Genomic DNA, 12,799 nt, shown 5'->3' on the forward strand with positions numbered 1-12,799 from the left:
AAATCCTAAATGGGACCAGCTGTGAAATTAAAAACTTTTTGAGCATCCACTGGGTGCCATAGCTGAAAATTTCACATCTGATCTCACATGCCCAACATCAAAATGTGGACACACCAACAATAACATTTAAAATTAGCTTTAGGCTACAACTGTAAGGAATACACTTTATGAAAGGTGTATGACTTGAATCCCATTCCCCAAGATTTTTCATTATGGTTATCCAAATAGTCTAAATTTTGAAAAAAAAAATCTGAAATCTGAAACACTTCTGGTCCCAAGCATCATAGATAAGTAGTACTCACCTGTTTCCATTGTTGACCTATTTTTTAGTCTGAGATGATGGCTTCAAAGTGCTTTATAGTGCTGTCTAGGCCCCCTGATTCTAAGGAGGTTGAAGGTGTTGAAGCAATTTGCAGTTCTGTTAAACTCAGAGGAATACGTTCTTAACTGGCAAATTTTTCATTTGTAGCTGCCATTCAGCCTAGTTAAGGTGAGGTTTGGGGGAGATAAAACGGTATTTCCTCTAGTGGATGAAATGGATAATATCAGGTGCATATTGGGCTGAAAAGTACAAAAAGGCAAAGGAAATATATTGAGGAATTCTTGAAGGAGAGACAGTGGTTCAAATCCACAGCTTAGATAGCAAAAAAAAAAAAAAAAAAAAAAAAATCCTGGAGGATCAGGTGGAAGTCCAAAGTGAAGTTCCCCTTGCTGTCTTGTTCTCCCACCAATGGAATAAAAATGTGTCTAAAGCCCTCTGTTCAGCATGTGCAGCATCGAAGGTGTTCAGTAAGTTATGTTTGGATTTTTATTCTATTTTATTTCCCTTCTTTTTGTCTCTGTCTTTTCCTTCTCTTTGCATTTATAATCATTTTTTATTGTTCAGATTAATGCAAAATCCATTCAAAATATCAGATAAGGACAATATCTGGCAGTCAAGTAAATGCAAATTGGCTTCGTAGAAATCTCAATTAATAAGTTTTTCTCCCTCTGCTCATAAAGAGCGTTATGGCAACATGCTGATAAAATACTTCCCTTTTCCTGAGAGTCAGTCTTTTAGATTTTTGTGCTAGAGTTAGTGTTTGATTACTTTTAAACTTTTACTTCATTATAAGTTAATAGAAAAACAATTTGCCAGTATCTTTTAAAGTTAACATTCATCTTAAGTAATGACACAGAAGTTCTACTCCATTCTATATACCTAGGAGAGTATATATCCACCAAAATATGTGTACTGCCAGTAGCCAAACGTACACCTGCCAAAGCATTGGGAAGAAATAAAATTTGCTAAATGTCAGTCAAACATAAGAATGAACAAAAGATGTCAGACACAGGTTACAGACTATGTGATTTCTTTTTTATGAAGTCCCAGTTGAGGCAACATGAACCCATGGTGATAGAAATCAATAGTGGTTGCCACTTGGTTGGTAGGAGGACTGTGGTAAATGTCAAAGGGGTGTGTGGAAACCTCTTGGCTGTTATAAGATTTTTAAAGATTGATCCAGATAAAGTTTTATGCTAACTGTATGCAAATATTCATTAAACTGTTGAATAAAATTTGTGTAATCTATGCATATCATTCACCAGAAATGTATGATTTTCATTCACCCCTGCAAGGATAAATGATACGAAAGGCATATTTTTTTACTCAGGAGAATTTTGACTTGACTCAGAGTCAGTGTTAACTTGACTCTTCATTCTGTGGCTACCAAGGTGAACTGAGCTCTTGTGATGTTTTTATTTTCATCCTCAAAGCTCTCCAGAGTGTTTTTAATTGAGTAATTACCATTCTGCATTCTATTTATCTTACACAGGTTAGAAATAGTTTGAGGAAGGTTAATGTGCAAAGGAAAAACCTTCCCCCATTGGAAAAATAACCAAGGATGAGCTGCAGAATTAAGAATGGGATAAATATAATTTAGAAATTAATCACAGTATACTTTAGTTTCTTTATATCCTTTTTGTAGTACTTACATAGGTTATTTAATGGGAATAGATTAATACAAAGGGAAAGCTTTTGTATTAGAATAGTGTGGCCAAATTTGGATTTAAAATACATAAAATAAAAAGTGGTGATCAGTGGAAATTCATGATAAACTCATTAAGAGCTTTGACTATTTAGCTGATTGGTAGAAATAGCTTATCTGATGTTTCTTCTTATACTGATGGCTAGTGAATTTTAGTATGTTTATCAAAATCCCTTTGGACATGGGGTCTCTAGTTCTCTTAAGTAAGAATAACTTCTGGCTCTCTTTCAACTTGTTTGGCAGGCTGCCCTGCAAGTCGGGGGCCATGGAGAAAGGCTGCACCAGTGTCGTGAGGTCATGCTTCTAACGTACAAGTCCATCCCCATGCAAGTGGACGGCGAGCCCTGTAGGCTGGCCCCGGCCATGATTCGGATCTCCTTGAGGAATCAGGCCAACATGGTTCAGAAGAGCAAGAGGAGAACCTCCATGCCTTTACTCAATGAGTGAGTCTGCTCCTTGCCTACCCGGGTTCCCATGAAGACCCTGACGAGCAGGTCGCAGAGCATGTGCATGGTCTGGGACCGCGCTATTGGGAAGGGGAGAGAAGCCCAGGAAACTCAGCAGTCCCTGGTGTCTCTCCTGGGAACATATTCTTTTTTGCTGTTGTTGTTTATTAAAGGATCCCTTGACCCTTTTACTTGTTACTGTATGACAGATGATTCTTCACTGGCCACTTGGATACACACATATCCTGGCAAAAATCATAAGAGAGATTTTAGGGTCATACAATGTACCCACATAAGGCGTTCTTTTGGTTTGGGTTTAAGGGGCATGCAACTGGCCTGCTCTTTACCCGGTCCCTGGGAGGGTGGTGTTTCTCCAGTAACAGAGGTTGGCCGTGCTGGCCTGTGGTTTGCCTCTGTTCATTTTGCATCCCCTTCTGCCTGTTGGTGAATGGTGCCTTTCCTGGTGTTTCCATCTGGGGTCCTGTGGACTTTGGTGCTTCAGCTCAGTTCTGCTTTTCTGTGCAGCATCCTGCAATCCTGACTTAACCAGACCTATTATTTCTACTCTTAAACACCTGGTATCCCTATTGGGCTCTTTTCCTGTTTTTAGGTGTTTTGATTAAGTGAATTGAGGTAAGGCCATAATGACTCAATAACTTAGAATGCATATTTGTTTTTCGATGTGCCTTACTCCAATTGGTGATGTAATTGTCTGTTTGGGATTAGAGAAGTGGATGGAGAAAGAAGGGGCTTTGGGGCACTTTTTGAGTACTTTCTGTGTATCATGTCCCTCTGCCTAAGGCCATTTCAGGGCTTAGCTTGAGCCATTCTCTGTCACAGTGAGCGACCCTCAAGAAACTTCCTGTTTGTGGCCTGTGATGCATGGTTACTGTTTGTACTGAATGGCTGGCTTCCTCAGTATTGCCTGTAAAGCCACATGCTTTGCCACCTGTTCCTAGAGTCAAGGTGATAATCCACAGAAGTTCCTAGAATAACCGCTGACACCAGTGCCATGGCTCCCATAACCTCTCTGGGGTGGCAGATGTCTAGGAAGGGCGGCAGCCAGGGCTCTGCAAGTGTTGTGGTTGGCATCTGCTTCCGAGTCCGAGGCTGGGGGAGAGGTCCTCTCCTTCCTTCTTCCCCAGAGCCTGGATTTTTCTGGAATGTTGCCCAGCTCATCTTCCAGAGCTGCTGTGAAGTGAAATTTCTTGCTTTATTTACATTTTGCAGCCGATGAAACTCCTAGCCCATTCCTGATGCTTTTTATCCTTCTTACTTTGTCCTTTCTTCTAGGTTGAATATATAATTGATGAGTTTGTATGTTTCAAAGGTGGGATGTCAGCAGTCGTACCTGGTTCACCACATTTCCTCTAGAAATGAAAGAGTTAAGCCATGAGCCATTGGTTTGGCAGAAATCTATGAACTAATAAATGAAAAGCCACTTCTGAAGTTATACCATAACCTATGGGGTCAGGTCACATTGATAGATAGTCTATTAAGAAGAGATCATGAAGCTAAATGTCTTTGATGTCTATAAACAAAGAGCTCACAGCCTCATGCCTAGTGTTTCTGTATTTTATAGACATGAAATTGTATTCAAGTGTTTCAATTCCAACAACTCTTACCCTCTGTTAAGAATTAAAATTTGCTAAGTAATCATATTGTTTAGAATTTATGTGGGCTTTCTTCTCATGTAAAACTAAATACAAGTAGTTTTTCTTTTTTCCCCCTTCTTTGTCCTCATGGCAAATATGACACATGATGTCATTTCCTGTACTTAGCTGGGCAGGTATTTAAGAAGCAGCCTCAAAAATGCAGTTACTTTCTCCCCACCAGGGGGCAGTGGTGTTTTCATCAAAACAGCCCCAGGCCTATGAAAGACCTATGTAAAATGGGAATTAAAAACATGCTTTTCATTTCTTAAAAAATAATTTGAAAATGAATAAAAACCAAACATTTTATTAGTACAGATGGAAAACTATTATTCAACATCACAGTTTAAGCATATCAATACAGATAGCACATTTCTAAAAGAAAGCAAAAACCTAGTTACTAGTTAATACTTGCTCACTGAACGATTTCTTTCACCTTGATCTTCATTCATTCATCCTTTGCATTTAGATGGCTTCTATTTCACTGGAAGTCAGGTTTTGAAATCTAACTTTTTCCATGGGATTTCCAAGTGGAGGGAGTTTTAAGTTGAAGGTCGGGCTTGCCTTTAAGACTTCCTTCCACCTCTGGCACTCCAAGCATTCCTCTGACCTAGCCATTGTGTGTGAAGTTCACTCTTGCATGTAAAGAAGAGCTACTTGAAAGACGTCTCATTCCTTTATTTTCTGCCTTCCTTTCTTCCTGCCTACCTTTTTTTCCCCCTTTCTTCCTTGTTTCCTTTCTTCTTACTTTATCCACTAGGACTAATTTTTTTTCTGTTTTATTTTATTTTTTCTGTTTTATTTCTCCTTTCTTTCATATTAGAGGAGAAAGGGAACTGCTCTACAGTGTCTTTAGAATCTTAGCTGACACACCTGTGTGTGTTCCCCATAAGGGAAGGCCAGCCATTCAGGTCATCTTAAGGAATGTGCCTGTCACACAGCATGGAACTGGGACGGCTTGAGATTTCAGGGCTGTGGCTCCCTGCACAACTGCTTTTTCACCAGGACAGTGCTGCTCTTCCTCCTGAATCTGACCTTTCTCTGGGAGGTTGCATCTTAGACCTCTGACTTCAGCCTGGGTTTTTGTTTTTTCCCTTAAAATTGAAAAATCATACCCAAATATCTTAATTCACATTTTTACCTTAGTATCCCATAACATCCTCAAATTATATGCTAAAACCTGGACTCTTTAATGATTTCCTCGGCTTCTCCTTCTTGCCATCCACATGAGCCTAACCCATCCAGGTGTGTGAATGGAACCACCCTCCATTCATTCACAGTGACCTGTGGAGTCATCTCAGTCAAGTGTATTTTTTGACATCTGCAGACCAGCCACCACTTTCTTTGAAATCTGCCTTCTATTTGTGGCCCAAGTCTTTGACTCTCTCCCTGAATGTCTTCTCTCCTTGTAAGACAGCCTTAGTTCCAAGGCCATATGAGTTACCTCTTGCAGCATTGCTGAAATATCCTGGGGTTCATTTCCCTGCACCCTCTGATGCTGCCCTTCACATAGTCTCTTCCAATACTCAGCTACGATGGTTTTTCCAGAAATGAAAAGCCCCATTCCTCAGCTTCACAGCCTTCCTGGTCATTGCCTTCTTTGTCCTCCTTTCCTCGGGCTCCAGAAGTATCCCTTTCCCTAAGTGTCCTTTCTCTCTAGTTCTAGGTGTTAATTGCCCCCTTGCTTGGCTTGGTTGCTTTCATCACACAGTTTATTGAAATGGGGCAATTGCGGGTTTATTTGTCTCTGTTCTTTGGGGAGGCCCTCAGGTTTCCCCCTTGGGATCCCAGTGCCTGTCCTATCAGTGACTCCCCCTGGAGGAGATTCATAATGCCATCTCGATCACTGTGTTTCTCAGAAACCGTTACAAACATAACAAATCTAAAAAATCACAAATATAATGATGCTGGAGAATATGTTTTGATCACCTTTTATTGTGAGTAGAGGATACATATCGAATAATTTCAGGTTTTTGGGTGCTAGTGTTCTTGCACAGCCTGGGGAATCTCGAAGGCTGGATGAAAGCATAACTTTGCTAATCTCAAGGAGGGGTGTGGGAGGCCAGCGAGTGGCTCCATGGGGAAGTATGTGCCTCCTCTCCTTGGTGTCCTGGATGACCTGAATGAAGCAAGGGCGGCCATGGCCACGCCTCCTGTGCCCGCAGCCCACCCTCCCGCATTGGCCTGTGTCCGGTCGGTCTGTGGCTTGCCTGGAACCAGCCCCTTCCATGTGTCCTGTCGGCTTCATTGCTGTCACCGGCTTCTCTGGATGATTTCCATGACTGGCTTGATTTTCCTTTCGACCATTGTTGGTGATGCGCTCATTTAATTTCTGTTTAAACTCTGTGTGTCTCTCTTTCTCTCCCCGGCTTGCTCCTTGTCTGTCCACGCTGTCCTGCTGACTCTGTCTTCGCTGCTCATTCCCCGCCGCCTCTAGCATCCACCAGGTGCAAGCTGCGGACCTGAGGCGAGTGTCTGCTCCCCCCGGCTCCTTCTCCATGTGAGTACAGTGCCATTGCGTTTTTACACTTTGTCCCCAACCTCTCCTGCTCCTCAGGGTTCCACTACCTGCGGCGTCCTTTCCCTTCACAGGTCTGCTGCTCTGCTGAGGACACCTCCTGGCCACGATTGCTGTCTGGTCCCCTTCTTGGATTTGAAACGGAAGCTCTGATACCCTTCATGCTCTCTGTCTGCATCCATCCTTTAGGATTAATGGTTTCATTCAGGTTGCAGGGGCTCCTACAGCATCCCATACTAAGCACTGTTTTTTTTGGACTGCGGACAAAGCCTTAGACCCCTCCATCGCCTGTGGGTTGGGGTAGAGTTGAAGGAAGTGCCTACCCCCTTGATGTGTGGGTGGACCCCCAATGTTATGTGTGGAGTGTTGGGTGTCTGTACGTGAATATTTCTCACTGTAATGAAAGGTCAGTGGCCCAGGCTGGGACCGAGTTAGTAAAATGTATTCTTAGATCCATTTAGTAGTCTGTGCACAATGTACTCAGGATATTATATTTGTTTTCTGCCAAAACCAACCAAATAAAAGGAAGATATGTTTTTTGTAGGATTTCACATTAGGATATTTTGATACCCTTCCTCTGTCTTGTCCTCCTCCTTTTCTCCACCTCCTATGTACTTACCTAGCATTACGTATGTTAACTTACTCTCCCGACAACACTATGCCAAATCATTCTCTGTTGTGTATACAAGGAATCTGATGTACAGAAAGGTTAAGCAACTTGCCCAAGGTCACAAAGCCAATAACTCACACTGGGATTCAAACTCAGGCAATCGGGATTCAAAATTCCTGCTCTTAAACATCGACAATCTGCTGCCTCTCATCAGTCAGGATTGTGTGTATCTCTCAAGGCCCACTGGAACGATTGCTTCCCAAAGACTTCTTCCTTAGTCTTACTGTCAGAATTAATTACATCCCCACTGGAGCTTACTATTGATGAATCTGTTATAGCTCCCGAGGTCTAACTTGGTATTAATCACAATGAGCTATCTGTATATCCCACTGTTGACAGGTCTATTTCAGATCATTGCCAATATCTTCTTAGGGATCTTTGTGTTGCTGGCCTTGTTCACAGGTCTAACACGTAGTGTTCTGAAACCCCACAATGGTTGGTTGGTGGAATGAATGAGTAGAAGAATATATCTAGTGGGATTGAAAAGCAATTCCTGAAGTTTAGTTTAGATCTTACTTTCAATTCTAGTCTTATTTATTAAAAATGTATATTCATGAAAAAATAATTATTCTGCATTTTCTTACTGTCAGAAGCTATTTTATGCTGTATACCTATTGGTGAACACCACAAAGCACTGCTTCATGGGGCTTCAAGTTGAGCAGTCAAAAATCAATAAGAAAATGAATTTCTAATTTGAAGGTTATTGCTGGAGCAGATTCTACTTTCTGTGTTCAGTAAACTTGAGTTTGATGAGTGGCTTATAATGATCCTTACTGTTGCTGGTTCCAGTGATAGATAGCAAAGCTGTCTCTCCAGTGATAATGTCAACAACAGAAATGTGTCAGTAGTCACTGTATTTCCACCACAGGTTCAGTTTAGGTGGCATTTACCTTTTCGCCGTGTCTCTTCCAGGGCTTTGTGTGTGTACCACAGTGAGGTGGATTGCCATGCTAGTCTCCATGGGCTATAGCAAGCCCTGTCCACCTTTAAAACCTAAATATCAATCAAAAAATATTTCATATCTGTATGTGACATATATTAAATGCTACATGTTATAGGTTTTCTATGTATAACCAATAAAACATTTATGTAATCAAAATGTATTCAATATGGGTGTTATTTTAAAAATCAGATAACAGAATCTTATCTGATTCTAAGGAGCAAGGAGAATGGAGAAAGGCCAAGTGTATCAATGTGTTTTATGTCTTTTTATATTATAGCCATGATAGATTAGCTTTGATCCACTCTCAGACTGTTATTGGCTATTTTCAGAAATACTTAAAAATCATGTTAACATGGCTTTGGTCCCCATGAAAGTCAAGAGCCCTGGTATCATCATGCATTGAGATTTTCTGATTCGTTTCGGCTCTCAGATTTGCCATTCTCAGTTCAGAGCACCTCTCTCTTTTTCTCTCTTTCTCTTTTTAAACAGATGATCCTTTCTTTCAGAGAAGCCTCTTTTTCTGCTGTTCCCCAAGCAAATGTTGCTTTCTTGAAGCAGCTTGAAGTAATCCTTTTTAAAGTAATCCTTTCTCACGTGCTTCCTAGTGGCTTTTCTGGGGGAGGGAGAATGCACAGGGGTGACAGTGTGATGCATGGATTGTGAGGGATTGCAACATACTACTAAGGTCTGTGTTCCTGCAAAATTTCAGCTTTATGCTTAGAAGAATTCTCAATTTTTTTTTGTTTTGATCACATATGACCACACATAAACTGATGAATTTTAATCAATGGTATTTAGTGGCTCATTGCTAGAGGACAAAACAAAGAATATTTCTCCACAAATCTGCCACGTCACGAAGTTAACAAATTCTTTAAAATTAAGAGGTTTCCTGGTAAAGTCTTCCTTGAAGCACAAACACACACAACTACCTTTCGTTAATCATGAAAAGTCACATTAAATGCTCCAACTACCAGCTCCTCTTTAACAAATGCCAAAGCGTATGAAACTATAAAATGTTTCTTTTTTGAGTTCATTTATCCTTTAGTAGCTCCCTTTCATTAGGTTCCATTTCCCTCCTGCTTTTCTCCCATCAAAATGAAACCATGTGACCCAATTTATACTTAATTCATTTTTTTTTCATCTTTCAAAGAACATTGAGTGCTTATTTCAGATACCAGATACTCAGTGGGATGTTGAAACTAGAGATCAGAAAGCTAAGGTTTCTTCCCTGGGGGGATGGAGGGGGGTGAGCATACCAAGAACAGAGCTAATTGAGTTCCTACCCTATGATTACAATATAATATGACAAGCGTCCCAGGACAGATTCTGGTTGTACTTCCATGCGACTGACGTTTTATTGAATATTTCTTATGTTTGCTTTTATTTTCTAATATTTAAAGTTAACATCCAGGAACATTAGCCTTTCTGCAGCTCACTGGTGCTCACACAGTTCCAAGGGTTTGAGTCATGGGTAGATTCCTGTAATCACCATCATAACCAGGGTACAGATCACTGCATCACCCAGAAATGCTGCCTTTTATTCTACCCACTTATAATCCCTCCTCCCTAGTTCCCAGCCTTTGGCAACCATTGTTCACTATGGTTTTGTATTTTTGAGAATACCTTTTAAATGGCATCATGCAATTCGTAACTATTTAGCTGGCTTCTCTGATTGAACACAACATCCCTGAGTTTTATCTACGTTGTTACATGTATCAGTCATCTGTTGCTTTTTATAGCTGAAACTGAATTCCATTGTAGGAGGTTATCAGGGTGTTTATCCCTTCACCTGCTGAAAGATATCTGGGTCATTTCCAGTTTGCAGTGAATTCAATTAAGAGTTCAATTAAGAGCCAGGCAAGCTGATGCACACCTATAATCCCAGTGGGAGGCTGGGGCAGGAGGATCACAAGTTTGAGGCCAGCCTTGGCAATTTAGCAAGGCCCTGAATCTCAATGGATCTATTTTAGGAGTCATTACTCAGGTTATCTATTTGAACATGGTGAGTTTCCTTTCTATAAAAAAAAAAAAAAAGTTGTTTGATGTTTTTGAGGAATTTGTTCACTGCATCTAAGTTATGAATTAATGTATGTAGAATTGTTAATAGTATTTCCTTGCTCCTTTAGTGTCTGTGAGGTCTCTAGTCTTATTCCTCTTTTATTCCTAATAGGAGTAATTTGTATCTCTCTCTTTTTTTCTGTTATCTTTATCACTCTTAATTGTCACTTATTGATTTTGTTCTTTTATTTGAAGAAGTGGCTTCAGTTTCATTGGTTTTTCTTGATTGCTTTCTTGTTTGTAATGTAATCAGTTTCTGCCCTTTTTTATTTCCTTTCTTCGGCTTGGTTGGGATTCATTATCTTCTTCTCTTTCCAGCTCCTCAAGATGGAACTTCATTATTTGTCAAGTAGGCAGCTGACTCGGCTAAGCTCAGGCCCCAGGTGTGGACAAGCCTCCTGAAGCTCACAGTGTGAGCTTCCTTTTCAGAGGCTGTTCAGTGCTCGACTATCTGTCTGATGTGGGCACTCTTTGGCTAGCATGGGATGTGAGCGGGGTCTGTCCTGTCCAGTTCCTAATGTCTGGGTCGTGATGTTGAGGGCCAGAGCCATGTAGCTGCCACCAAGGGATGAAACCCTGAGTCCATAGACCTCCCTATGGGGTTGTTTTCTGACCTCCTCCCTCTCTGTCAGCATCCCTGGTACTTTCTGGTTTGCTGGGGCTCCCTCTTTCAGTCCTTTAGCCAGAAAACTAAGGCCTTGGATTTCTCATCTGCCACAGTGTTCCAGCGAGGGTGTTCATGTCCACTGATGAGCGGGGATATCACGGGAGGAGAAAGGGAACCCTCTGGGCATCACAGCCACCGTGCGCTGGAAGGAGACCCCTCTTTTTCCGGATGGTAGTAATTTTGGCACCTGAAGTCCTTTGTCATGGCTGCTCCCACAGCTGCCAGGATAGCAAAATGGCCCCAGTTCTGGGGCTATGAAAATAAAGGGAAGAGAGAGAGTTCTCCCCCATTTCTCTCAGCATCCAGAGGAGCCTATTCTGGAACTCAAGCCAGTGCCCAAGCATCTCCCGAGTTGTCACTCCCTGCACCCAGGGCCACCTGAGGGCCAGGCCAGGGATTATGGGGGGAGGGTGGGGTTCTCACCAGCAGTGTGTTGGTATTTTAAATTCAGGTCTTCTTCTAATTTACCGCTATCATTTACTTTTCAAAGTTCTCATATGAAATCTGACCAGGTTTTATAGCTGCACTTAGTGGGGGATAAAGATGGTATGAGTTTCCCCCATTCTGGGTTGGGAGCATCTCCACTGCCTTTAAAACCCAGGACCATCATCCATCCTTCCTACCCGCTGCAGGGACTCAGAGAGTGCCAGAGGTAAACTAAGCAAAACAGCTCTGTGCACTGTGAAGGGCCACAAACATATGTTAAATGTAGCATGCCATCTTGCACAGCAGTTATGATTTAAACCAAAACAGGATGTTCCCAATGCTAAATTGTGTGGGTTTGCTTATTACCTTGGGGAAGGCAAAGTTAGACACAGATCCATGAGAAAAGTATAAATTGTCATCTTTAACTACTGGCTCAATATGATTCAACATTCCAAAATTGCTTTCCATAAATGAGGGCATCTTGGTAAAAGATGAAAGAAAATTGATTTTTTATTCCAAAAGGAAAGGGAGTTTTACTAAGAGAAAAAGAAATAGTTTTTGATAGGCCAGTTTCCCTTAAGTTTCTGTCTTGGGTTGAGTTTAAGAATTTTATTGTTGAAAAGCTGCAAATAAAGAACTGAGAACCATCAATCTTCATGATTGAAGAATACAAACCAGCCACAGATGGGTTAGTGTTTGCATGCCTCTGGCCAGGGAAGTAATCTAGCAGACTCTTTGAACTGATTTCTAAAGTTCTTAATTCTCTTCTCCATTTAGTCACATCAGAGTTTTGGTACTGACATTTTCTGAAATTTGTGTAATATGTTGCAAAAGTTCTGTTTATCTCGTCTATTGAGTACTGGGATGTCCAATTAGAAAATAAGACTGGATATGCATTAGGCAGAACACTTTTTCTTTTCCTTCCTTCTCTTTGTAAACTCCACTCTACCACATCCTGCACTCTGTTGGAAGTAGCAAAAACATTGCCAAAGTAGAGATGTGCATGTGTGCCCTTATAAGCCATGAGGCTTCCTCTGAAGTACCTGAGACATCCATCACTCATGGTTTGGCTCAATGAATTAAGCTATGGGTGGCCAAGCCCAGACCTTTGTAAGAATTTCAGGATAAATGGCACTCAAGGGCCAGCTGTCCTTCCAGAAGTATTTGTGTGACTGGAACAGAAATCTGTCCAGGCTCTTGATATATGGATTGTAATTTGGAGATCATCATTTTTGGTTCCAAAAACTAGTTTTGAGGGTTCCAAAAGGGCTGAGCACTCCAGATATCACAATTAGGTTTGTTGTTCATGCTTTTGTTTTTATTATTTCATTCCAAGGTGTTAATCTCTGAGTGATAGAATTACAGGTATTTTTTTTCTTGAATTTGTGTATT

General features: G+C 41.1%; 1 protein-coding gene across 2 annotated transcripts in view; it reads left to right on the forward strand.

Moving 5' to 3' along the window:
- Dgki (diacylglycerol kinase iota) overlaps positions 1 to 12,799 on the forward strand; it is a 408,417-nt gene that overhangs the window by 276,661 nt on the left and 118,957 nt on the right. The window contains exons 20-21 of one of the 2 annotated variants that reach the window (XM_027952172.2): positions 2,271 to 2,470; positions 6,563 to 6,625. In XM_027952172.2, the coding sequence (XP_027807973.1) occupies positions 2,271 to 2,470; positions 6,563 to 6,625 (263 nt within the window). The remainder of the gene's footprint in view (positions 1 to 2,270; positions 2,471 to 6,562; positions 6,626 to 12,799) is intronic. The other variant, XM_027952173.2, reaches the window with a different exon arrangement.

This window comes from Marmota flaviventris, chromosome 1 (genome assembly GCF_047511675.1).
Source record: "Marmota flaviventris isolate mMarFla1 chromosome 1, mMarFla1.hap1, whole genome shotgun sequence".
Taxonomy (NCBI): domain Eukaryota; kingdom Metazoa; phylum Chordata; class Mammalia; order Rodentia; family Sciuridae; genus Marmota; species Marmota flaviventris.